The sequence below is a fragment of the Dermacentor andersoni genome, chromosome 2 (assembly GCF_023375885.2).
Source record: "Dermacentor andersoni chromosome 2, qqDerAnde1_hic_scaffold, whole genome shotgun sequence".
NCBI lineage: Eukaryota > Metazoa > Arthropoda > Arachnida > Ixodida > Ixodidae > Dermacentor > Dermacentor andersoni.
In genome coordinates, this window is record NC_092815.1 from 118,511,672 (window position 1) to 118,538,337 (window position 26,666).

The 26,666-nt window shown below is 49.5% G+C and overlaps 1 protein-coding gene across 4 annotated transcripts in view; it reads right to left on the reverse strand.

The window, feature by feature from the left end:
* Positions 1-26,666, reverse strand: part of LOC126541323 (uncharacterized) — a 165,754-nt gene that overhangs the window by 43,351 nt on the left and 95,737 nt on the right. The window contains exon 1 of one of the 4 annotated variants that reach the window (XM_050188063.3): positions 16,434-16,650. The exons of 2 other annotated variants lie outside the window; for them this stretch is intronic. In XM_050188063.3, coding sequence (XP_050044020.2) covers positions 16,434-16,492 — 59 coding nt within the window. In that variant the 5' untranslated portion in view covers positions 16,493-16,650. Of the gene's footprint in view, positions 1-16,433; positions 16,651-26,666 lie in introns of those variants that run through there. One more of the 4 variants, XM_050188064.3, reaches the window with a different exon arrangement.

Genomic DNA, 26,666 nt, shown 5'->3' on the forward strand with positions numbered 1-26,666 from the left:
TCTAGGTTGCCAGTTAATTCTCATTAATTTAGTTGTGCATTATGAGTGCTGTGTTATACCAAAGACGCGTGAATTTTGTACACTTTTGTAGACAAGAAGGTGTGAAACCATAAAATATGTTGTAGTGCCTGAGGTTGTCAATGAAGCAAGGCAACTAGTGTTTTGCGTTGCAGCTAGACTTTCTTGCTTTGAGCTCACGCGCGCTTTACTGGTCGCCGCCCTATGAGAGCCCCCCCCCCCCCCCCCCCCTCCACTGAAGGGAGACTAAGCACTGGGGCTGAATAAAACTTCAGAACTCTTTCACTGTAGTTTTCTCCGCCTTATTTGCTTGAAACATTTTTTGAACACGATGAAATATGAAATAAAAGACGAATAGCCAGCGTTGTCTAACATGCATCAAGCATCTCCTTGAATACAGTTAATAATTATAATAAAGAAAACTGCATTCGTTGTCATTTGCCTTCTTCGTGCTTGCGCGGACAGATTCTTTTGCCATCTTCTCTTCGTTTCTCTTCATCCGTTCCCTTTTTCCCAGGGCAGCGTAAACCTGGTAAAGCACTTTGCCTTTCATCTCTTATTTTTCCTCCCTTGCAGTGAGGTTACGGGCAGAGTAAAATTTGACGCCGCGTAACTCAACATCCCGTTGTTTGATATGTGTCAGGTATAGGCGACCTACTAAGAGGCACCGTGTTTTCGTTTAAAGGAGAGAAAGTCCCCAGCAAACATTTCTGTCCATGTTCGAACAAAGTTCGCTGCAGTTAGTAGTTAGCAGTGACGGTGTGCAAGGCGATGCAAGGTGGTGCTGGTGGCGGTGTGAGATTTTTTTTTTTTTTTTACAGCGCCAGCTTTCAAAACTTTTCCAACTAAAACCTTTCCTATGCTGCTCCATCCACTGAATGTGTAACGTGACGTTAATGTCAGCCTCATGGGCCTGCATGCTTGCGACTGTCCGAGATCGCTACGGGCAGACACGTAAATGCATCGAAGTGAAACTTTGCAGGAACCGAGAAGAACGTGCATATTACGGGTGAGATACGCGATACGTGCTTGGTAAAATCTTAAAGCCCGTAGTTATTTACCAAAGTCTCAGTGAACCTATAGAAAGCCGGCGGGCTTCACGGGGAGCCCTCTAGTTTCTTATGTATGGTCTTCATGCGAACCTCTGCACTCTTGAGGGAACCCTGCGGAGACTGCTGCAGTGCCGGCTAAAGACCACGTAGAGAAATTCATGCTGTTCTACAGTCTATATTCTAGAAAGGCTGAAAGTTGAACAAGTTCGTAAGGTTAAACTGGTAACGGGAACCGAAGTTAAAGTGAAATAAACCTCGTTTCAGCTGACGTATGCATAATATTTTTTTGTAGGATAGCCGGCAAAACAGATTCGGAAAACGAGGTTTCTTGCACAATATCGCCGGCCCAACTAGGGCGGCCCAAACCCGAGGTTCCGCCCAATCACTGCGAGCCACATAACGGGTGCGTCATTGAAAGAAACGCCTTCGACGGCAGCAGCGCGTGCTGCAAGGTTTCTCACCTATAAGCTCGCGTTCACACTTGCGGTTTTCTCTACGCGCTCGCACTGAGTAGAGCTCGATCGCAAGCTGCTAGTGCTCGACATTGCGCACGGCGGGTGACACACGCGAGGCGCCTGCAGGTGGCGCGCACGCGAGGAGCTTTATCGGTTCAATTAAGCCAGCGTCCGCGCGCTTACGCGCACGCTGTTGCCTTATCGACCGCGGTACCGGCGGGCACACGAAAACGGCCAGCGCCCCGCCAGCTTGTGGGTGGTGGGAGGGGGGGGGGGGATGAATTCTATGGGGAGCGCTGAAACGGACGTAGAAGGAAGAGCGAAAATTTACGAGCGCTAAATGCCAGCCTCATTATGCCGGGGGCCTCATTAAGCGCACGTCAGAGCAGCAGGATCTCAGTCTGAACAGAACGAAAAAAAAGTTGAAAAAAGAAAACGCGGAGAAAGACGCCGAAAGAAAAAGGTGGGAGGCGAGGGGACCCACATCTGAATGCAGGGGCGCCGCGACGGAAGGCGAAATGAGGAAGGACTCGACGGAGAGGAGTGGAGGCGGGACCCACGGATGTGCTTTGCGCCTGGATTGATGAAGCATTTAGGCCCAGGCACGGCGACCAGCTCCGTATATACACGGATTGATTGAGAGTCTCGTGATTGAAACAACGGAGACTAATCGCGAGCGCATGCGTCGCGCTCTTCTCCTTAATTGTTCCCGTCTGTAGAGGGCACTGAGTTCCGATAACGAGTCTGCATATGTCGACTAGCCCTGCAGCTTGCTCACTTCTAACAGCGCGCGCGCGAGAGAGCTCCGCTTTGTGTCAGCGTGAATGTCTCATCTCACAACGCAGAGAGAGAGAGAGAGAGAGACTAATGGGCTCCCAGCCAGGTCACGTGTCCGCGCGAAAAATCTGCATGCAACCTTGTCGACAACGTGCGCAAGCGCTTCGATCACTGTAGCGCGTGATACAATGCTGTCAGGAAACTACTACTGCGCCGTGTATGCCCACACACATACCCAATAAGGCGGACGAGTTATGTAGTACATCTTACGTTACAGCAACAGTTGAACAGAGAAAAGGCGTGCAAACGTGCAGACGGCACAGACGGTGAATAAGGAGTTCATTCGGGCGAAGGGAAACCTTGTACTCAATACAGAACTAAGAAAATAATCATTTAACACGGTTTATCGAATAAAGGGGGTGTTTATAGTCAGCTTTTATGGTCAATTTTCGGCACTCGTTGCCTCTCGCCGCACCAAACTGCTGCCCTCGGTGGAAGCCACCGCCTATACGTGCTCTTTTAAAGCCGCAATCTATATTTTATACTGGCCTTAACGGTCTCCCACATGAAGTGTTTCGTCACAACCCGTTAAAAGGTCATGTCCTATAACGTGTTCGAAAGACGCCGAGCAGATCTCCACAGGGCACGCGTATAAGCAAACAGCAGCGCAAGCGTCCATAATATAGCAATAGCAAAATCCCTCTTCTCCGCCAGAAAAACGAGCAGGACGAGTCTCGCGAGGAGAAGACGTCTTCCGGAAAAAAAAGGAAAAAAAGAAGACCAACGTCCCCTAATCACCCACCTTCATCGCGGAAAGCAAGCAAGCAAGACGCAGCAGGTCACGAACTGTAGCGTGGCGGTTCGGTGTGCACTTGTACATGGGAGAAGTGTACAACGGGCGTGCGGAGAAGCCCCCGTCGCGGGAACCACGCATGGCGATACGTGCGAGCTCCGTGACCTTACGGCGTAAAACAGCGCGGCCAGAGGTCCACGCGACCTGCCACAGGAAAAGGCCAGAGAAAAGGCCACGGGGCCAAGGTTGGCAACGGCAAACAGCTTGCCGCCGCCGCCGCGCACACCAGCTCAGAAGCTCGCTTGCAAACGAATCGCTCGACGCAACGCCGTCCCTTGCGAGCAACAAAACGTCGCCCGAGCTGCCGCGCATGCCCGCACGACAATGCCGGAGTTGGTACCGCGCAGAGGACGTGCGAAAACGGGCCGACGCCCGGTGGGCCCTTTGTCCGCGCCGTGCTACACCTTTGAAATGAAAATGAGACAAAGCGATCGCTGATAGCGACGCAGTCGCCGTACGTGTCAAGGACAGTTCGCATGAGCTGGCCGCTGTAAAGCTGCATCTCAGGGGCAGGACCTTGCGCGGGCAATCAAAAAAAGAAAACAAAAGCTTGTCGCAACAGCGCGGAATGCTTCCTTGTTAAATGTTTCCTATACTTGGACGTGTTTATATGGCCGCTGTAGTACCGTGTCACGGGCGAGATTGGATGGGCTTTGAGATAAAAGCGGTTGCGCCGTCATTGCATAAGCGGTGTTTGTCTCCCCAGCTTTGCAGCGCAGTCTGCGGTCACGTGTATCCTAACACACCTGCATGAGCAGCTGCATAGGGCACGGTCTTTGACAAATGAATTTCTCAATAAACTGAAACTATTTCGTTTCAGTTATGCCTATAGCAGAAGCACCTTCGGCAAGAAGGGACCTGGAGCTATACGAAGAGAGAAGATTGAACCTATAGGTGCCATTTAGAAGACCGTCGTAGCAGACTACGACTCTTGGCTTTCGGCGCTACAATGGTTGTCGATATATCACCCATGGGAGCACGCCCTTTCTTCCACGACGTGAACTTTCGCACGCTACCTTAAATTCTCCGAACCGCAGACAAAGTGCATCTCAAACATATTTGAGGCTCACTGTGTCGCCGGCAAACGAGGGGGTCGGAACCCACACACCGTGAAACATTGCTGGTGCGTCAGTGTTGGCCGAGTTCTACAATATTAGCCTGTGCGAGAATTGGGGTACAACATTTCTTTCGGAATGTTTCTAACGTGCATCTCCGCAATGCGAATGGGGGCTATTGGGGGTTCGGTTGTTACCAGCGTTTGTAGCCTCAGCCGCCAGTATTTTTACAGCGATGCTGTACGTGGCTAGGGTTCCACGTATTTTTCGTGTCCGTGCGTCAGCAATAAAACAAAAAAAGGTGAGCGAAATACCGGGCCGATCCGCGGTGGAGGTGAAGCAGACTTCAAGCACTCTACCCCTAATGATAATCATATATAATAATAAATCAAATAACTAAATCAAGATGAATTGTATCAAGTCGGTGGGTATGCTGGAATCGTTATGTAAACAGCGCATGGACTCACGAGCAGGAGGCGTTGCCATATATCCGAGTTTAGGAACGATTCTTGTCCTGACATTTTTGAGGTCCGGAGTACTACGAGTAACTCGAGGGCCTCACTACACGGCGTGAACTCCGGGTGAACATTACGAGCCTACTGAACCTACAACTCCGTCAAATTCACTTTTAAAACCCGGTTAAAATGTATTATAGAAGCCGGCAAGGAACCAGCCACTACCGGCTCAAAAATGGACTATAATTGGATTCAACCGGTAGCTCGTTCTCACCTCGAGAGTCAACACCGAACCAGAGCGCAATGTGCGTACTTATGACGTGCCGTCTCTCTTGTTCGGCAATGCACTCTGTGTACACAAGCGCTTTGGGCACGCACACAGACGGATGCGCAGCAGTCGGGCGGAAACGTGGACAGGACCCATAATCTGGCGCCGGGCCGTTCGGCTGACTCACTGCTGTACACGGTCCCAGAGGACCGGAAATGCAATTACTCGGAAAACACTAGCAGACAAGAAAAGCGACAAGAAAAGCGACGACGACGCGACGTTCACGCTCCGCTGAGTGCGAAGCGATGAAGCTGGCGCGGCGGTGATGCCGTGTGCCCGCGTGGAAGAACCTCGTTTTCGGGCGCGCGGCGTCGTTTCCTGCAGAGACGCTGCGATGGACCCTGCGGGCAAGGCTGGAGACGGCCATACGGAACGATGCTTTCCGTTTCAACCGGCAGCAAGTTAACTTGCAGGGCTAAATGTACCTCTAAGCCTGTGGAACTAGAAGGTGCTATTATACAATACGGAAACCTCACTATTTCTTTGCGTTTACTTTTCTTTAAGAATTTCATTTACGTTTAACGGAACAGAAAAAGAGGTAGAATTTCCACATGGATGTCGGCGTGCGCGGCTCAACTGTGTCACTTGATGGAATCACATGGAATGACGTTGTCGAGATTATCTCCACCTTGCGTTCTATTTTTTTTTTTTTTTCTTCCTGCGTCCCGCCCCCCGCTTGCATGTCCCCGTCCTTCGCGCTTTTTAGACTTGGATATGTACACCAGCCAGCCCACGTCAACGGCCATGTTATGCGACTGCATGTGAACCTGTATTGTCCCTTTGTGACCCGTGTTGTCCCTTTCTTGCTCGCTGCATCAAAGTGCGCGCGCGCGCGCCTGTGTATAAGGTAAACGTGCGTACGTTACTGTTTAATTGGGTTTAACGTCCCAAAGCAACACTGGGGCTATGATGCGACGACATAGCGAAAGGCTCCGGGAGTAGTTCTGACCACATGGGGCTATTTAATGTGCATCCGAATCTTAGTGCATGCCGTCCTTTTCATTTCGTCCCTGCCGAAATGTGCCGAAATGCGCGGCCGGTAATAGAACACGTGACATTGTGCTCGGGAGCAGAACGCCATTGCCACTGCGTCATCGCGGCGGGTGTGTGTGCGTATACGCTGCTGTATTTGCTAGTTTAACGGTGTCGCTGAGTTACTATATATATAATATCATGAAAAGTCTGAACTTAGAGAAACACGAAACAAAGCATATCTTTAGGTGAACGATCTTCTTACCTGACTTGAAATAACTATAATATATATGTGTGTACATATAACAAAAATAGTCTTAAAGCAGTGCGAAGAGATTACACCGTCGGCTACCCAGCTGTCGCCACAATGGCCGACAGACATGGCTGCAACGTCTGCAGATCCAGCTAAAGACAATCGGACAACCTAAATGCGCAAGTGCGCTCGCTCCAACGAGTACACAATGGCGACCCATTTACGTCGCACGACGGCATGGCACGGCGGATAGTCTCGCAGCATCTGTCGGAAGAGCGCACGGCCGGACTTTCGGATATTGGTCTCAACCGGTCATCAGAGACTGCCCAGCGGGGGCTCTGCTCCTATTTCTCGGCCCTGCGGCCCTGTGCAATGGCCTGTGACGATGCGACGCACTTTACCCCTCGCGTATACGTGCGTACGCATTAGGCTTTCATTGCTTACTTGCGCTCGCTCGTCTATCCGATTACTTCGAGAGCCGGACTCAGTCGTTAGTTTTTCCCGTACCTTTCTCGAGTATTAGTCTGTCTTCACTCGCTTCCTTTTCACCGAACCTCTGCAAGGAGCCAGTATACACTTCGGTTGTCTAAGCTGCGTGCGCGCCATTAGGATGCAACTTCCTTTGGGACTATTGGCGGCGAGGAGTTACGGAATCGCCATCTATCGGAAGCGCCTCGCTGGCGTATTATGAGGGATCACGTGGCGCGCTCCTCATAGGTTTTGCTGTCAGCGCTCACTGAAAACACCATGCGCGAGCTCTTCCGGACATTTCTGTAAGTACTTTCGAAACGAGAGAAGTTCATTACTGTCTAAATAATAATCTTGGACAAACTGAAAGCACACAATCGTTTACAGACGCTATTTCTTTACCAAATACGTACAGTGAACGCCACTGCGCGCGGTCGCCGCGATGGAGTCTCCCGAACCGGCTTCTTGCGTGAAAGGTAGGCAAACGCTGAGAGCAAACTATGGGAAATATGTTCTTATAGTGTTTGTATAACTAAATGGAGTGTAATAGAACGAAGCCTCAATGCAGCGATCGCGCAGATTCGCAGCGACCGACTGCGCGTCTGCATGCTTGTCCGCGCACTGTTTCGTTTTCACCGCGCGCGCGTTTTCGCACCGTGCCATGAGATTTAGGCAGCAGAATATGAGCATTTGACAGTATACAAGCAACCATTGTTGCGTGGGCGCTATCACAGCTGTTCAAAAATAATTTCATTGTAGAGACTTCGACGCCTACGGGGACTGTGATGTGCCGTCGCGACGATTCAATCTTTTTTTTCTTCTAAATTCTTTGACCTTTCAATAGTATTTCTCGAGTTGCGTCGCACTGTATGTTTATCGGTGTTCTCAGCGTGCAATTTCCCGCTGCTCCTTTTTTTGTAATTTAGCGCATTAGTTCATAACACAAACATGACCATATGCCATGCTTTCCTTAAATGTGCTTCTTACCGCTGCCTTTCCACTCCACTGAACTTGCCAGTATCTATAGCATCGACAAGTTCATAGACCAAACCGTCACGACATTAGTCGAGCAGCGGACTCGGGCGAGCGTCTCAGTGCGCGTTTTCATAACATCGCAGACCGGGCGCCGTAGCAGAAATCTTCCTCGCGTCTGTGCTTGCTGCATACCCGAGTTGTAGCCGATGACTGTTTGACGGTTTTATGTTTCGCCAGCCAAGCTTCACGCAGCTTCTTGTCCTGCGGCTACGTGTGAATAAGGCTGACACCGGCCTCCGTTACGTGCGTCCGGCCCTGCGGCACCGAGCAGTAGCCTACCATGTTGCGCGCCTTCAAAGGCAGCCACTACCCATTGTAGTGCTTTCAAGCGTTGTAAAGGAGACACTCGAAGCGGGAAAATTTCGCCACTAAATGAGGACCGCAGCGTACGAGGGAATTTAAACTCGTTTTCAGCTCGCTTCGGCGCGACCGAAGCAGCCGACGCGGCCGCTATGTCCACGTGATCCCTCCTAGCACGTCACGCCGACAGTGGCGCCAGCTTTTCCAGTGGTGGAGCTCGAGGCCAATACTGAAGGTACAGGTGCGACGATGGCACGAGTCGTTGGAGAGCAAAGTTACTGGTTTAATGGTGGACATATACTGGCTAACTATAGTAGCCAGCGAGTAAAACGACAACGACTTTACTTATTAGTTCGTTCTTTTTAAACAGATTGTAGCAGCTGCAAGTCTAGTGTACGAGCACCATCAGAGTTTGAACGAACATGAACAAGAGACCAGCAGCTTCCAAATCTTTCGCGACACCGTAAACTGCAGACTGCGTAAATGTTGTACTGGACTCACTTTCTATTCTGATAGCCCCAGTCCCGCCTCACCTCCCCCTCCCCCAAATAAAAAATAGATATAAGAGAAAGAAGGCAAGAAAGAAGAAAGAACTCTGGGGCGATGCACGGGCTCTTAATTACCGTGTGCCCACTTCCTCACACGCAACACCAAGCAAGTTTCTCTGAGGAGAATCAGGGGAGGGGAAGCCCTCACCCCCTGTTGTCACTTGCCAGTGGAAGGGCTTAATGAAGGACAACTCTACGTGCCCCAACTGTATATTACCCTAGCACTAGAAACCACTGTGTACCATCTGCTGTGGCCTTGCCCAGGGACACGCGCGGCTTAACCGGAAGCTCTCGCTCAGACATAGGTACGTCTCGCCTCCGCTGTGACCGGTACGCATGCCTTCAGCACGTGGATAAAAGATTACTCTAATTTCAGAGCATCATTGGTCTTCCTGCAGGATGCTGGGTTTCATCCACTGACGTCACCATCATATTTTGTGTAAACTGCAGGACGAGGGCCTCTGTCTGAGATATCCAATTATCCACTGAATTATCTACAAATATCCACTTATATAGGAAGTTTTTATTACGGATGTTTCTAAGGAAGCCTTAGAAAATCTGAGGGCTTCACGACGCATACAAAAGAAAGTACAGCGTCGTATAGATAAACTGGATGACAAGCGATGGAAAACTTTCTGTCAGTCGCTTGATCCCCGAAAATCGCTCTCGCACACATGGAGAACTGTTAGGGGACTTCGCTCATCTCCGCATCAAAGGAAGCCCTTCGCTGCTCTGGCCCTCTACCAACTCCGCTCGGAACTTCAAGTGGCTGAAGAGTTCTGTGCACGGGTTGCTGGGTCCGTGGCCATCATTACTGACGCAGCATTGAATTACATTCCTGAGGCACGTGTACCAGAAATGAACGTACTATTTTCACTCGAAGAGCTCGATGCTGCGTTGGCGACCTGCAAACGTTCGTCGTCACCAGGACCTGATGGCATCACGTATGCTGCCCTATGCCACCTTGGACATGACGCACGTGATGAGCTGCTAAGCTACTACAATGAGTCTTGGCAGAACGGCGCCGTTCCTAGACAATGGAAATCAAGCCGCTTGATCCCCATTCTGAAACCTGGAAAGTCTCCGCTTGAGCTCTCATCATACCGTCCGATTGCGCTTTCGAGCTGCGTCGGTAAAGTGATGGAAAGAATGATTCTTGCTCGCTTGGAATGGTACCTAGAGCGATTCAACATCTATCCGGACGCCATGACGGGCTTTCGTCGAGGTCGCTCGTCCATCGACAACGTCATTGACATCGTTACCTGGGTCCAAAATCAAAAAAGCCTCAAGCGCCTATCAGTGGCACTTTTTCTAGATATTAAAGGAGCATACGACAACGTCGCCCATGAGGCCATACTGAACTCGCTTGAGGCCGTTGGAGTTGGTGGCCGGATGTATCAATGGATACGGGACTATTTAACTGAGAGGTGCTTTTTCTTACAGACTGAAGACGGCCCAACTTCGGAACATTACATCAGGCGTGGTGTGCCGCAAGGTGGAGTGTTGAGCCCCATTCTGTTCAACCTCGTCTTGGTAGGACTAGCGGAGTACTTACCGCGGTCAGTTCACGTCTCAATATACGCCGACGACATTTGCATCTGGGCTTCTGCGGTGACTAGACCTCAGGTACGAGCCAGGCTTCAGCGGGCGGCAACCATGACGGCGTCTTATCTCCGAGAACATGGCCTCAGCGTGTCTACTGAAAAGTGCGCATTGGTTGGCTTTACGCGCAAGCAAATGTCATCGTATCCTGTTTCAATCAATGGTCAAGCGGTATCCTATTCTAAGACACATCGCTTTCTGGGTGTAATCATTGACCGCAACCTCTCGTGGAGCCCTCACTGCGTCTATCTAAAGAAGAAATTGGTTGCCATTGCTCAGGTCTTTAAATTTCTCTGCGGCAAAAACTGGGGTACACCAGTCCGTTCTATGATGCAGCTCTACAGGGTACTGTTTCTCGGACTCCTACGTTACAGTCTACCAGTGTTGTCAAATGCATGCAAGACGAACTTTCGCGCCTTGGAGAGCATACAAGGTCAAGCCCTACGCACGTGTTTAGGGCTGCCTCGGTGCACGTCAACAGCAGCAACAATTGCCATCGCTGGGGACCATATGATCCAGACACACGTAGTGTTCGACTCTCTCAGGGCGCACATTCGCCATCTGTCAAGGATCCCCGACCATCATTTGACCTCCCTACCAGCCGAAAGACCTCAAGCGACCTTTTCACGAGTGATTAGCGCTCATCAAGAGTGCATACCGTCATCTTTTACACCGGCGACAAAGCCTCCATCTCCCCTGTGGTGCCTACGACAGCCTCAAGTGAATTTTGATATTCCTGGAATTACAAAAAAGTCCAATCATCCATCGCCGGCTCTGAAGCAACTTACGCTCCTATTACTACACCAGACGTATCATGACCGCATACATATATATACCGATGGTTCGACCTCACGTGCCAGCTCAACTGCCGCATTCGTCGTTCCAGCCAAGAAGGTTACAGTTAAATTCAAATTGTCGCACACGACTACATCGACATCGGCAGAACTTGCAGCTCTCCATGCCGCTATGATGTACGTCACCGAAGAGCCAACAGAGAAATGGGTCGTATTTTGTGACTCTAAGGCAGCCCTTCACAGCATCAAGTCTGCATTACGTCACAGAATATACGAGCAGATGATATCTGACATCAGGGAAGTGCACCACCATGCTCTGGAAAGAGGGCACACCATTACATTTCAATGGATTCCTGCTCACTGTGGCATTGTCGGCAACAACCTAGCAGACAAGGCTGCCCGGTCTGCCCACGAAGATACCCAGACGCGTTCAATACCTTTGGCGAGGTCGGACGCTGCCAGGGAACTTCGCCTACATGCACGCAAAAAGTCACAAGATCTATGGAGTTCAGGTGCCTTCAACTGCCGATTATATAAACTGGACCCCACGCTACGGCTACAAGTGCCATCTAGCCTTTCCCGCGGTGAAGCAACCTTGCTGTACCGCTTGTGGCTGGGAGTAGCGTTTACAAACTCATATTCCTTTCGTTTGGGAATGGCCGAGAGCCCGATGTGCGATTCCTGTGGGTGCGAGGAGACCATCGAGCACCTATTGTGTACCTGCCCCCGCTACGATGTACAACGCCTCCCTCTGCGGGAAACTGCACCGACTCGACTTACGACCTTTCACCGAGTCAAAGATACTCGGACCGTGGCCCCACCCGTCACTGGCACGAAAAGCGAATCGTGCATTACTGCAATACTTGAGGTGCACCGGTTTAAGAGACCGCTTATGCTGTGCATAGTGTCCCGCCCAGACGTACTCAGTGCTCACTCTCTCCCTTTCTCCTTTTTCTATTCCCCTTTCCCCCACCCCCAGTGTAGGGTAGCAAACCGGATACTCTTCTGGTTGACCTCCCTGCCTTTCCTGTCCTTGCTTTCTCTCTCTCTCTTAGAAAATTTTCATATTCTTGTGTCAAAGGATTCCAGTTTTGTGCGTGGGGCATTGTTGACCTGCATGCTGACAATGCTGCAAATTAGCGGTGTTTATTGTTGTATCGGCTTAATAAATGTGCTACGTATGTATACCGTTGCCAGATGCAGTGATAGTTTTGTTGCATATCTGCGCATGCGCCAGTGTAATTTACACATATATACATGTTCTTGTATTGTACCGGCATTTGTCTATATGCTACCAGTTTGCGCAGCGCTAACAATTTTTTTTTCTTTTTAATCACCCAAACGCTTCATCTTGTGGATGCCTCATTTATGTGCGGAATTATATGAGCGCCCCAAGTACCACTAGCATTCTTTAAGTTATTTTCCGCGCTCCTTCACGTCAAGTTCTGACTGATTTCTTTCAATCACTGTCACTGAATCATAGACAACAAGGTCTCAAAGGCAAAGGATTCACTGAAAAATGTTACGATTGCAACGCGGAATTGAAGCAGCGTAACTTCCAAGCAAAGGACGAGCGGACGAAAAATAAGATAAATATCCAGACAGACATCACGCATTCTTTCTGTGTGTCCCTTCCCATAGAAAGAAAGAAAGAAAGAAAGAAAGAAAGAAAAGCGTTTGAATCAAAACTATCTGGCCAATATGTTCGGGCAGTTGTGTACCTTCAGCTAAAAAAAACACTATGCACCCATCGAGTTTCGGCCATTTTCTCGCACTGATCTTCCCGTCCTATAGTGGCACCTTTGAAGATCATGCATTCTTACCCTCCTTTTTTTTTGCCTCCACACTCCTGAATACCCTGTTTACTAGACTGTGATGACGCACGCACGCACGCACGCACGCACGCACGCACAAGCACACGCGAGCACGCACTTACTATATTTGCAGAAGAGGTCACAACTGCGAATGCAGCGGCAAAAGATGGAAAAGCGGAGCCAGCGCGTAAGGACAGGATGGCAGAGAGGTAAACGTGTGAAGTGACAAAAAATAAATAAAATAAAGGCGCTCGAACAGAAAAAAAAAACACGCAAATAAAGGCACAGTAATTAAATATACAGCCTCAGTGCCGCGCTCTATGTTTGAGGGCGGAGCAATCAATAGGCGGCATACCGCGCCCTTGGCTACATATTTACGTCTCCCATCGACTTCTGGGCTCGATCACGCGTGTAGGTCACTATATATAAAGGCCGAAAAACATCTCGACGCTCCTTCTTCGGCCACACTCGCAACAGGAAAAAAAAAAAGGTTGCTATGGCAATGCAGAGACTGTAAACATGGTATACATGCCGTGTTTACATACTCTTACTACGAGGTCTCTCGAGGTGGTATACACATCGCCCATATGAAAGGGAACGTTCCAGTGCGCATGGCCTACGCCCCGCCTGAGCTGTTTATAGCGCCACCAACAGGTGACTGACTATGTGGAAACGCTCGACAGCAATCGGCAGTCAGAAGAACGACGAACGCCAAGCCACAGCTATACGGTGGAGTATAAAAAACTCAAAGCGGCATGCACCTGAAGTTGCCACTATAGCATCTGCACAGCTTATTGCAGTCGCCTCGCGTAGCTGCACGATAAGCAGCCACTGCGAATCGCAGGCTATATAGACAAGGTCACGCGACCCCTTTCGTATGGAGGCGTTTGCTTGTGTACACCTAATGAATACTAACCCAAAGTATTTAAAATAAATTATGCGGTTCTCGGTGCTAAAATCAAGGTCTGGTTATATATAAGGCACGCCGTAGCGGGGGGTTGCGGATTAATTCAATTTTGACCAGCTTGTGTTCATTTATAACGTGCACATAGATCTAAGTACACGAAAGCTTTCTTTTTTCTTTTTTTTTTTTATATTTCGGCCCCACGGAAATGAGGCCACCGCTGCTGGGATCGAATCTGCGACCTCGAGCTCAGCAGTGCAACATCATACAGGGTGTCGATCCCAGCTAACTTTAGCCAGAGTTTAAAAATATGCGAATGCCACGTAGCTGGACTAAATCAAGGTAATGTTTGCCCTCGCTTGCAAATACTCAGATTAATTCTTGCATTACGCGTAATTACATTAGTCTTAATTAATCAACTTCTCAAATATCCTAATTACATGAAAAGTGTCCGTGCGGAAATTGTAGACCAACGTGAAAAACTCCCGATACAACTTTCTGTTGCATAATACATGCTACGTAAAAGTTTTTCCGAGCGTAAAAGGAGCCCGCAAATGCACGCAAAATTGCCGCGCGATTGACCGCTCGAGGCACTTTGCGCGTATTTGCGAGCTTCTTTCACGCTCGGAAGAACACTTATGTAGCACGTATTGAGCAACAGAAAGCTGTATCGGGAGTTTTTCATGTCGCTCTACAATTTTCTCATTGACACTTCTCATCGAACTATAATACTTGAGAAGTTGATTACTTACCCAATTAATACCTTGGTTCTGTCCAGCTACGTGGCATTCGCATATTTTTAAACTGTGCTTAATGTTAGCTGAGACACCCTGTAGTGTATGGTCACTGGACTACCACGGTGCGCGTCCGCATAATAAATATTTACGACACATTTTAATATATGGAAAAACATGCATATAGTTGCGATCTTCGCAAGCATGGCACTCGCAATATATTCGTGGTCAAATGAATTTACGGCCCACAAAAAGTAACGACTCGTCCGCGCTGCATTCAGAAGGTGCGAGCGCTAGGTACAAAAATTTGTTTCCACGCTTGAGGTAACATTGAGCCTGCGTATGCAGCTAGGCAAACAATCGTAACCGGTGTGACCCAATGCGATAAGCCATAGCTTATCGCATTGCGTCACAATTGTTACGATTGTTTGCCTATATATAGACCGGAATCGAAAAAAGGAAGAAAAGGTTACGTGCCTATGTAGGCTGTTCGTATTTTCGAGCGCGGACGCTATCTGTTCGTTACTGGGATATATGCGTGAACTCGATTTCTCCCATGTTTCGTGTCCCCTTTGCAAGCGAGCATTCAGATAGCAGTTTGCATTGTGTAAAACGGTCTGAGTGCGTCAAAAACTTGATTAAATAACCAGGACGCACACCTGCGATTTCGACTTCGTGGCGTATGCTTACTATTACGAGACAAGGATGCCCTCAAGGCGTCAACATTTTAAAAATTCACCTCATAAAACCGATTGTGCCTGATATAACATAAACAGAGCTTTCACGCTGCTCATTGGCTCCCGAAATCGAATGTTTACGTGTTGCGTATTTAAGCGACCAAAAGGAACAGGGAAAAAAGAAAGCAATGCAGTTTTCCACGTATACGGCATCGAAGCTTTCTGTAAAGAATTAAGTCTGGAGATGGCTTATGGAGTTTGAAACTTTCAATCGTAGGTTTGTGAATTAAGAATGGCCACAAATTATTTGAAGGCTGCACACTGCCTTAGGCACGTAACATGCCTTACCGGTGACAGGCTTCAAGGATGAGCTATATACTGAGGCTGCAACGTGAATATTTGCGAAGCTTTAGGAAGCGCCAATGAATATGCGGCAAGAAGTGTACAGACGATAGGCCGTCGGAGCTCACTGGACCCCAACCTCTGAAATCTCGAGGTAGTTTTGTCTCGGTCTGCGTCAGGCATCACCTGTAAACCGCGATTCCTATCAGGAACCATTGGATCATAAATATATGCCACATGACCGCGCCAAGAGATCATCCGGCAGGGCAAGCCATTGTGCAAACGGCGTTCGGTTCGGCGAAGCGCCGAGACAAATTAGTGCTTTTGTACCCCGCTCACGTGTAAGCAAACACGTCTATAAAGAACAGTCTATGCCACATAAGCGATCTTGTGGCCGCTGCATGATACCAGTGCATGGTGACAGAAACACCACGCTTATACTGCGGGGGACCTATACGAGAAACAGCGCCAGCAGTCGAATTGACGGAGAGAAGCACGTATACAAAACATTTAACTGTTCCCTTGCTCCTGTCGGCGATATAAATGCAGCCCATTACATAGAGCAAAAGCAACTCTTCTTTACAGTCTCATCATCGGACTGGTTAACGAACCAATCAAGCGACTCCAATCCGCCCGTTTAATTCCCTTCAAGACGTCATAGCCTACTGACTTCGCGCCTATCTTCTATTCTTCAACAGGCCAAATTGTTAATTTAATTGATTTCGGGCGTAAGTTTTGCAAGGGACCGCACAGCATGCAAGCTCGTGCACAGTACGCGGTGCGGCTTTATTCTGGCCGCCACGGACGCTATCGAAGTTGGCTAATCCGCGAGGCTCGAATGACAGCTTGGAAATTGTCCGCATAAGCGAAACGGAGCACTGCAATCCGCGTACTGCATGCAGTCAGTTCACTGAAACACAGAACGTGCTCGTTCAATGGCACAGCGCAAGATGGAGACGGAAGAAACAACAAATAACCACAGGGCTCAGGTACTCACATCTCGGGGAGCGGTCGCACGGGCCTGAATTCCGACAGCCACAGCGATTCGGAAGCCATTTCTCCTCAAACACCTCTCTTTCTTCTCTCCCCCTATTTCTTTTTTTTTTGCGCGTTTTTCTCGTGGCAAGTGACACTTACACACGTACTACAGCTGTTGCCTGCAAGGACGGCCGCCACCGACGAGAGCAGCTGACGAGCATCATGGGACAGGGGGCGGGGAAGCCACGGGTGCGAGAGTGCGTGCGTTAAATCGCGACAGAACGGTCCCAGAACGCCTCCTCCTCCCTATAAAAGCGCGAGCGACGCCCATGCGCGATATAGGATTTATCGCCGATAAGACGGCGGCGATGCGCGCATGATTTAGAGTTCGGCCTCCCCCGCTGTGCCAGTGACACCCGGGACAACGCCTTCGAGCACGGCTTCGAGCCTTCGAGCTTCAGCTTGCGGGTCAAAAAGCGCGGGAATTCCGGCACACATCCATTGCTGCAACGGTGAATGTTTCGTGTGTTTTAGCGTAGTCATCGTGCCAATATGGAAGGGAACACCTAATCTGTGTTCAAACAACGATTTCCGCAAATGTGCGTCAGAACCTCACTCACATCATTTGCTGTATAGTTCTCGCGTTAATTGCAGAGTCATAACGGAACTTTATTTCAGTGCTCTCTTTACAGCCCTCTAATAGACAGATCGCTGTCTCGCTCGCTCGCTCGCACGCACGCACGCACGCACGCACGCACGGACACACACATAGAGAGAGAGAGAGAGAGAGAGTCTGAGTAAATTGTACTCTACGAGGCTCCTGCGTAAGATCTCCCGCCATCAACTACGACCAGGGCGACTTTCTGTTGTTGAATTCTTAGTGCTGCAGGAGTCGCCATTGAGTTTAGTTCCGGTATCTCGGATTCAAAACCAGCAAGTGGTTGCGCTTGGCTAAGGCTACGGCAGCGAATCAAAAGAAAAAAAGAAAAGACAGAACTCGCAGGGAAAAAAGAAGAATGATGCAAGCTCGTCTGGAGTTTTCGCTTTTTGAAAAGCCTGGGGTCGTTAAACCCATCGTCTTTCCTGTTAGCTTCCCTCTACGGCTTCACCGGACTGCACGAACTGCGCACGCGCGCCCTTATGTTACATGCGGTCTTCTATTTCCCTGGCTTTTCTGTATGCTTTTTATTTTGAGGTATGAGACGGAGAAGTTGCCCCCTCTTGCTCAGAGATCGTGACTATCCGTGTTACATTCCGCGGTAGGCTGTGTAACTCTTCCGGGCTCCTTCTTTCATCTTTTCATCAAAGTTCCGACAGGGCTTTTGAAAATGTGCAACACGTTCTTACTTATTTCTTTCTTTGCCCATTGGTATTATCTCACAAAGAAAAGTTCGATACCTGTTTTCCCATTCTGCGTACACGAGAGCTCTCGTCGGCAATGCAAAACAACGGTAAGTCGTTATCCGAGCATGCGCAGCTCTCGAGGTCTCGGCTGTGACCTTGCGAAGCATTTCCGGCACATTGTGAAGCGCAATTTTATGAGCATTCGAGTATTCACTACACTATACAACTGCGAAAAAATGCTGCAGTGAGTGGCGGTAAATATATTGGCAGCTCTGTTTCCAAACACCTAAACGTAAAAAATGACGGCAGGCCGTCATATTGTAAAGCGTTCACCATGACGTACTGCACACGGCAACCAATCAAATCGCGTTATTATCACGAGCATTTTTTTTTTTTTCTCACGCGGTTTTGGTGGCGCTCTCTTTCTTTCCTTGTTCACGGTGTGATAACGCGGTCTTGTCGGAACGACGCCGATGGCTCGTTAAAAATGATAAAATAATGACCGTTAAGGTGACGGCCGTTGTTTTCTTTCTTTCTATCAATTTTTTTTTTTTTTACAGTGTACGCATTCGCAGCTGTTCGCCGTATCATTACGTCGCCGCGTCGCCGTGGTCATCATCATAATCGCGCCGTCGTCATCGGTATTCTTGTAATCACCATCGCGAATTGACGTATATAAATGTCGTCGGTCATTCGCGGTCCAACGTTCCTATGCATATCAAACATATGTTGTCGCGCTTTCTCCCAGCACCATCAGCTCGACAAACCTTGACGGACGACGTCGTTTAACGGCAGAAATTAGGAAAATGGGGCGTTTGCCACGTCGTTATAGAGTGTCCTTGTCCCGTGTAAAATATGGTACGCCCCGGATACTTGCTGCTAAATTTGAGATTAGATCGAAGCGAAAAAAATTGTGATACCATATATAAGCAGAGCTACTTAGCTTCTATTTGCATGCTGCGCACGGACACGGTGGGCCAAGGAATGAAAAGGTGAAGACTGAAGTTCCCGGCCGCTAATGCCACTGTAAACATTTACTGTACATTTGTGAACGCTATTCCGCTTCGCCACTCTTCTACGCAAGCAAAGTGAACAGAACATTGCACATATGCTGCACGCTATAATAGAACACATTAAGCGAGAGAGAAATCAAGGATAGTAAATGGCAGGGAGGTCGATCAAACGAGCGTCCGGTTTGCTACCGCACACTAAGTGGAAGGGAAAAGGGAAATATGAATAGGAAGCATTGTACGTAAAACTATATGGTTTCACGCAAGAGCCCCTTATAGGTGCATACAAAGGGCGGAATTAATGACGCGCTCAACGCACCGCGGTCGTTCGATCAAAACACGGCGTGTTTTATTTTGATCGAGCGGCCGTGGTAATTGCGAGTTAACCGTCGTGCTAGAAGCAAGCGCGCATGCCAAGAGCCCTTGGCATCTGAGACGCGCGGCGAGGCACGTTGCTATCTTTCAAGCAAGGACGACCCAGCCGGGGTCCTTGGATGGACGCGCGAGATATCGCTCGCAAGAGCGTCGAATGATCGCATTCGTTAAACTTCCACGCCCAACGTGCGCGGCAGTCCTCCCTGCGTGCGCGTGTACACACTTGTGCAGCTGCTTTGTACAGCGTGAACTTACTCCAGTGCAAAATCAATCAATCAATCAATCAATCAATCAATCAAGCAATCATGTTTATTTAATGATGATATTTATATTAGTAGTAGTAGTAGTAGTAGAAGTAGTAGTAGTAGTAGTAGCAGTAGTAATAGTAGTAGTAGTACGGGTTGTGCTGGTGGGTTTGTGCCTGCAAAAAAAAAGAAACCGTTGTCTCCTTCAGCGCGACTTCACATGAGAACACGAGAGCGGAAGCCGCAAGGGTAGGCCCACGAGCTTTCCCCGTGGGAACGCCAGCGCGAACCCAACGACTTCCGCTATTTGCTTTCGCGCGCTCCCCGAATCTTGCATACACGGCGCTGACGAATCGCCCCGTGCAGCTGCGATGCCCGCATGCAGCCAGCTTCTGCATTGGCTGGCACGGGCACACGCAGTGTGCATATCGCGACATTGTTTTTTTGTTTTGTTTTTTATCCGCGAATCGAGAAATTCGTTGTACAGACAGTCAGCCACCAACGCTCACGGTATATATGCACACGATCTGCCAGGAAGCTAAACCCCCGCGAGGCCTGGGACCGCGGCCTCGAATTCGAATTTCATTTTTAGTGGCGGCCTTTGCGACCTACGTAGCGATACATAAAATTTGAATCGTAAATTTATGTTTTTCTTTCTTCTAATTTCCCAGAAATTCGCATTCGTCGTGAAACCCGCTTTGTCAGAAACCGGTCGCACACGATTCACGTCGCATCATGCGTTGCTTCGATCATTACTCACATGTATAGTCACACCATGTCCAGCGCGGTGCGCAACAAGCGGAGGCCACAAAACACCGCAACTCCGCAGCTTAGGAATCTGAACAATGACGTTTCTTGGTTTTGCACCCGCAGCGTATACCGATCGCGTGATACAACGATGACCGCGTATCGGCGTAATCGATGCCGGCTATACATGCGCGGGATAAAGGTCGTCACGCGAACTGCATGCACGCGTCTTCCGTCTCTGGCTGCGCAAAACAAAGGAATAAAATGGGCGTCCCATCGATTCCCGCGCGTTATACTGCGACACGGCACTGAGCCAGCGAACATTCATTTCTATAGTTCCACACCTTTTATTAGTAGAGAAATCGATCTACGGGCTTGTTTCTGAGCCTTCCCAGTTCTTGCCGAGCATCGCAAGTACCCCAGATGTACTTGATAGCCTTTTTTGTTTGTTTTGTTCTTGTTTTTGAAGGGAAGGGGGAAGGGGGTTCTCTCTATGTTTTGATTTTATACAGCAAGGCGCCACGGTTTCTAAATTGGCGTGGTAACCTACTGAACCTTTTGGCATGCGCGGTATTTTAGTGCCTTGCATGCGATAGGGTAAAGAGCAAACAATTTACATAGCCTTCAAGCTCTAAACACGCAAGAGAGAGGGAGAGCTCCACGCGTTCCGGCCTTAACGGAGCAGCAACGAGCTCCTGTCCGCACTGCCGTCTGCGCTGCATCGCCACGCGCGCGAGGATCCAGGGCAGGACAAGGGAGCTGCAAGTAGACGTCCAACAAGACAAGCGCATTGTCTCCGAGCACGCGACCCTGCCTATAGTCCACGGCCTGACCGAAAGGCCACGGCAGCGATCCACGCGGCCACTTACCAGGTGCCCAGTGGGTAGCTTGGTGCAACGTGGGGAAGTAAGACAACCTGCAGCTACTGCATGCAAGGTCAGCCACTGCCCGCTCCACGGAGAGCAGTCGAGAAACGTAATAAAGCATCTTTTGTCTCGCGTAATCGCTTCCTAGAGTTCTCGCTGTCACGGTCTGCTGCTTCGAGAGTGCGATCTGATGGGGTAACTCGGCCCAACTCAAGCGCAGACAAAGAAGAAAAAAATAACAACATGCAAAAATATTCGCCGGAGCATCACGTTTGCGGAAAACCAACGCACGCGCAATATACAGGGCATGTTATTTTAGTTTTGGCGCCTGCATATTAGTGACAGGTATGTGTTCTCACAGTTCGAAGGAAGAGATCTGGCCGGCTTAGAACATAGAAGCATAAAGCGTAAAGAAAGAAGAAGTATGTGCATTATATTTTTCCTAGTTTGTCACTTTTTAGTTTAAACGCCTTTCATTCTTTGAGGACGTTACGCGCTATGAGCTGCGGCAATACGTCTCGTCCAGGCCAGGCCAGCAACTCCTCATAATGTTCCCTGAATGTGTCCGTTAAGAAAACGCGGTAGCCGTGCTGCATAGGCGTTCAAAGAGAGAGAAAGAGAAAGGCAAAGGAAAGACGGGGAGGTTAATCCGAGATTATCTCGGGTTGGCTACCCTGTACTGGGGGAGGGGCAAGGGGATGCAATAGGTGAGAGAGAGAAAGATAAAAAAAAAGAAAAACCTAAACACACACACGCACGTGTTCAAGCCATTGCATTACACTGCAGCCTAATATCCATGGATGCATCATAAGTAGTCATTGCCGACATTGTTATGCGTTTCGTCGATTCGCAATAGTGCAGGAGCTTAAAAACAATTCTACGCGTGCGTAAATGTTGCCAAACTATGTGCAAATCATTGTTAGCTTTTTCGTGTTTCATATTCCTCAATCTACTGCCATATGTATACAACAACTATCAGGGCTAAGACCTTCAGTGCATGTCAACGTATATCTGGCTTTTTGGTTCGCACTTTTACAAGTAAATAAACAATCCCACTTGCAGCCGTTGCTTTGCAAGTACATCTACTACATCGAGGGAGAGGTCCAACGAACAATAGATGTAGTGACGTCAACCGCCGCAAACAAAGCAAATAGGCGGCGATGCTCAGAACATACACAGAAGGCGCCCGCGGTCCGCGGAGTACGAGAATTCCACGTCGCCACTTACCTCCCGCCCCCATCCCCTGCTATTTAGAAATCACAGGCCATTACACAACGACGTCCGCAACCCACGTATACAGGTGGAAGTGCGCGGCTGCTGTAGACCAGCGTGAACGGGACGGCTGCGCCAGGCACCAGCGTCAATCTAGCGTGACGGCCGGCCTCCCCTCACGGCTGTCAGCGGCGGCCGTCAAAGACAAGAACCTCGGACAACGACGACGACGGGCACTTCCTTGCGAAAGCACTGTCAGATATACTGCTGCCAACCAAAGCGAACCTATAGCTGTTCTCGACACAGAGTATACACGACAGTGCAAGGGGCCCGGTGCACACCGCACACCGGGCTGTGTCCCATTGAGAAAGTGGGGCAGCTGGAAGTGGGAGGCGCGCGTTCCGCTATTTTCGCGCGGCTGATGTAAGAGCAATAGGGCACGCGGCTGCAAAGATAGAAAGAAATTCTGTGCCACTACCGAAGAACACATGTGTAGGCGGCGGAGGAAAAGACAGGTCGCTCATAAGTGGCCTGAAGGGCACGAGATGAACTCGAGAAAAAGGAAACGGTAAAGAAAGGAAGCAGAGCTAAGAAAGAAGATGAACAAGAAGAAGAAGAGGAGGCTACAGGCGGCTTGAGTTCACACTATATGGTCTCTCTCCTTAACCCTCCCCTATAGCCCTCCTGCGCCATCTTGCCATTGCGAAAGTCAGACAAGAACGGTGTACGCGTCGTTGTTTTTAATATTCCAGAGGTCGGTGAATGTGTTCATGAAATTCACCAAAGTTGAGCGCCGTGCTGGATTGTAGTCCCCATAAAGCTATAGGAAGTACGTATATACAGGAACAAGCCAAATGAAAATACGCTACTCTGCAAGGCAGGAATACACTCAGCGAAAAGCTTAACACGCAAAACGCGTGCGCTCTAGGTTACTATATAGACGGTGTTTAATCAACACATTCCACAATGCAGGGAAGCTTGCCATGCAGGACTGCGTTGAAACCAGTGCGCACGTGAAAGGACATCGCCGATCTGCAGGCTTCGTGTCAAACTTTCTGCACTGCAACATGGCGAGTGAGAACAACCATACCTCTCAATTAGCAGGAAAAGAAAGATTGGAAATTCAGAACTCCAGTATGCGACCAATCGTTTCGAAGCTCTTAACAATGCATGGAACCAACGTATACCTACTACAGAATAGAGACTCTCCAGGTCAGACAATTCGCGAAATTAGGGTTCTCAATACACGAGACGTTACTACCAGACGAGCGCGTACAGTACAAAAAAAAAAAAAAACGGACGAAATAGTATAAAGTGTAGTCGAAGAGCGCTTCCCCAAGTATTAACGTTAGTCTTTCAGCTAATATTTACTTGTGTGCACAGTTTCCTCGTCGTTACAGCAGACGCCTTTTATGAGTATGGCTCCTCTCCAACGATGAACTTTCACCTAAGCGACTGTAACGGAACGGACGTCACAACTATAGCGCACATTCGTCCCCCTTTTGAGTTGTTGCGCTCTCGAATCGCCTCGAGGCTTCGCCAGCAGCCATCAACCGCAGCTTCTACGTTGATTGAGAACGGTCGATCTTCATTTCTCATTTGCACGTCGCCCACGAGGCGCAAGCGACTTCTCCGCGTGGTTTCGCCGTATACCGGCGCGACGCCCACGTGCCAGTTGATCTCGCACGCCAAGCATCGCCTCCGCACACACACACACACACAAACAACACACGCAAGCATGCACGCACGCACGGACACACACAAAGAGAACTTTGTTTCCTCTTTCCTGATTTCACTTCGTACATTGTATCGGAGTTCCGCGCAAGCATATACGCAAGCACGCCTGCTTCGAAGGTCGGAAGCATATCTCTGGGCGGCACAGATTATAAGTAAGGATAAACTATTCTACCTGTTATTCGGATAAGAACGTCTTCCGGAAGCGCATCGATCCCGGCTGTACCGGCCTGGAGGCAAGTGCAGAAGTGGATGCAGCATATATAGCTGGCTGCTTCTTGGCCTGGCAAACATTGCGGCAATCATAATTCGCCTTTCCTTTTTTTTTCTTTTCGTTATGCCAAAAGAAAAATAGGTAAGGTGTACAGATCACGCTAAGGGCACGTTATGTTGAGTATAAACTTTTAAGATGCAAGGAAATAATATTCATAATGAGAGTTGGTTCCACGATGGAGGTTACAGTGTTTCGAACTCATCATTTTCAATGTCTGATTTTTCAGTGACCGCCGATGCTGATATGAAGCTTCAGGGTTCAAATGGCGGTATGACGAGGTTTGAATCAACATAAAGTTGCCGGGGCAGCTGTTTGTCGGTTGGAATTATAGCCAGCTAAAATGCATGCTTAATATCACTGTCTTGCGGGCTTCACTACGTAGGCGAAAGACCTCTCTTAGAAGACGACGGGGGAGGATATATCTCATCCTGCGGATCCGGTTGATAGTGTCCCAGGCGGCGGGAAATCGGAGGAGGCAAAATGAGATAACTAGATGTCCCAGGGACCCAGTCTTTCCAGCAGTCTCCAATTACCTGCGAGATCCAAGGAATGACGGAGGGAAGGAATTCTCTCAGTCGCTTCAGCTCCTATAAATTTTCCCTTGAGATTTGCGTATTTCTTGGACACATTGCTCAACAAAGAATGCGCGCAAACTCGGCCATAGACTTTCAAGTATATGTTTTAGTATCTAGAACGTCTCAATTTTAGCAGCTAACCTAGATCTTCGGTGTTTATATACGAAGCGTTACTGGCAGTTGCCAAGAACTTAGGCAGAGACCTTGCACATGCTTCTAGTTACATATACGGCTATAAGAGAGAGTCGAGACAAATTTTCCTTGCCAAGCGCGAAGCATTCCGCGTCGGCTCGGAACTCACCTCAAGATTGCATCTGCCGCCAAAGGGGTCACTGTCGCTGACTCGAGCGAATAGCCACGCACTCTCACGCACGTACAGCACGTCGCTCGTATATTTCGAGAAGGCGGAAAAGAGGCCTCGTCCCTGGCCGCTGCTCTCACAACTCAGCAGCGGACAAACAAAACTCAAGGGCACACACACCACACGCACAATTATTTTCTTTTTCTTTCCTTGCCGCGACGTCGCTGCCGTCCAAGGATGCTTCCTCTCGTTAAGCTCACACGAGGCTCGGCGTCTATCGTATGCGCCGAGCCAGCGACGGCAGCAGCAGCAGCAGCAGTGGTAACGGGCGGGGTCAACGCCGCTGACAAGCAACGGTAAACCGCGTGCTGTAGAACGGTTGCAAGCAGGACGCAGGAGGAGCGATGAGGCGAGAAAAAATAAACGGCACCTCGCGCGGCGTCGCTCTTATTCTCGACAACGCGCGGAGGATGACAACAGCAGCCGGGCGGCAACAGCGCCAGAGGGGTGCAACACTCACACTTTGTGCCAGGGGTGGCGGCGCGTGCGCGGTCACGAACTTGCCGTCGCGTCGACTTTGGGGTGCGCGAGCGCCGGGCCCTGGGAACCGAGTGGCCGTCGTCGGGCGAACGCTCGTTCCGGCGGCGGCGGCAGCGTCGGAGGCGCTGCGCTCTTGGCGGAGGTGCGCACCTTCTCTCCGCCGACGGTCGGGAGAGGGCCGAATGACACGACTAACCGCCGCTGCAGAGGCCAGGAAGGAAGAAGCGCCTCCTCCGCTAAAGGAGTGGGCCCTCTGCTCCCCACAGCCTCTTCCTCGAACGAAGGACCGGCCACATCAGTTGGGGACTTAGTATGGTTAGTTAGTAAAGTTAGTAGTTAGTAGAAGCATAGAAGTAGTAGTAGTAGTAGTAGTAGTAGTAGTAGTATTAGTAGTAGTAGTAGTAGTAGTAGTAGTAGTAGTAGTAGTAGTAGTAGTAGCAGCTACTGTTGTAGCAACTGGGCAGCGGTATACGAAAATAATGTCTGTACCGTGGGTGCCGGTCAACGTTGTCTAGGAAGTCGGTCCATGTCGCCACTTCGGCCAGTACAGTGACCGGGAGCCTAACGATATGTGAGGTATCATCCCTATCAAAGAATCCAGCGTAGAGCTGTTGGCGCTTCGGTTAGCGCATGGAAGCCGGGGCCACCACAATGGTTTGGTTATGTTATTCAGTGGAGTTGATTACTAGCAGAAATTAAGATATGAGGCTACTATAACATGAGATAAAACGGCGCAACTAAATGGGAAGAAAGGAGAAAACACACACTAACCAATTGCCGCCATTACCAAGATGTTGACGGTACTGCCCTAGCTAAGCGGGGAGGGGGGGGGGAAGGAAAGAAGAAACGGGTTCATACACTGATTCGGAGGTACCGCCGAAAGTGTGCGTCGGTCTGGTGAGATCGCGTTGGCAACAGCCCAGGTGCTGACTCCACTACGTTCTTGCAGATGGAACCGGACCAAAACGAACATTGTCGTTCACGCGGTGTGCACATCTCGGGTGTCGTATAAGCATGAATTCTCAGAGC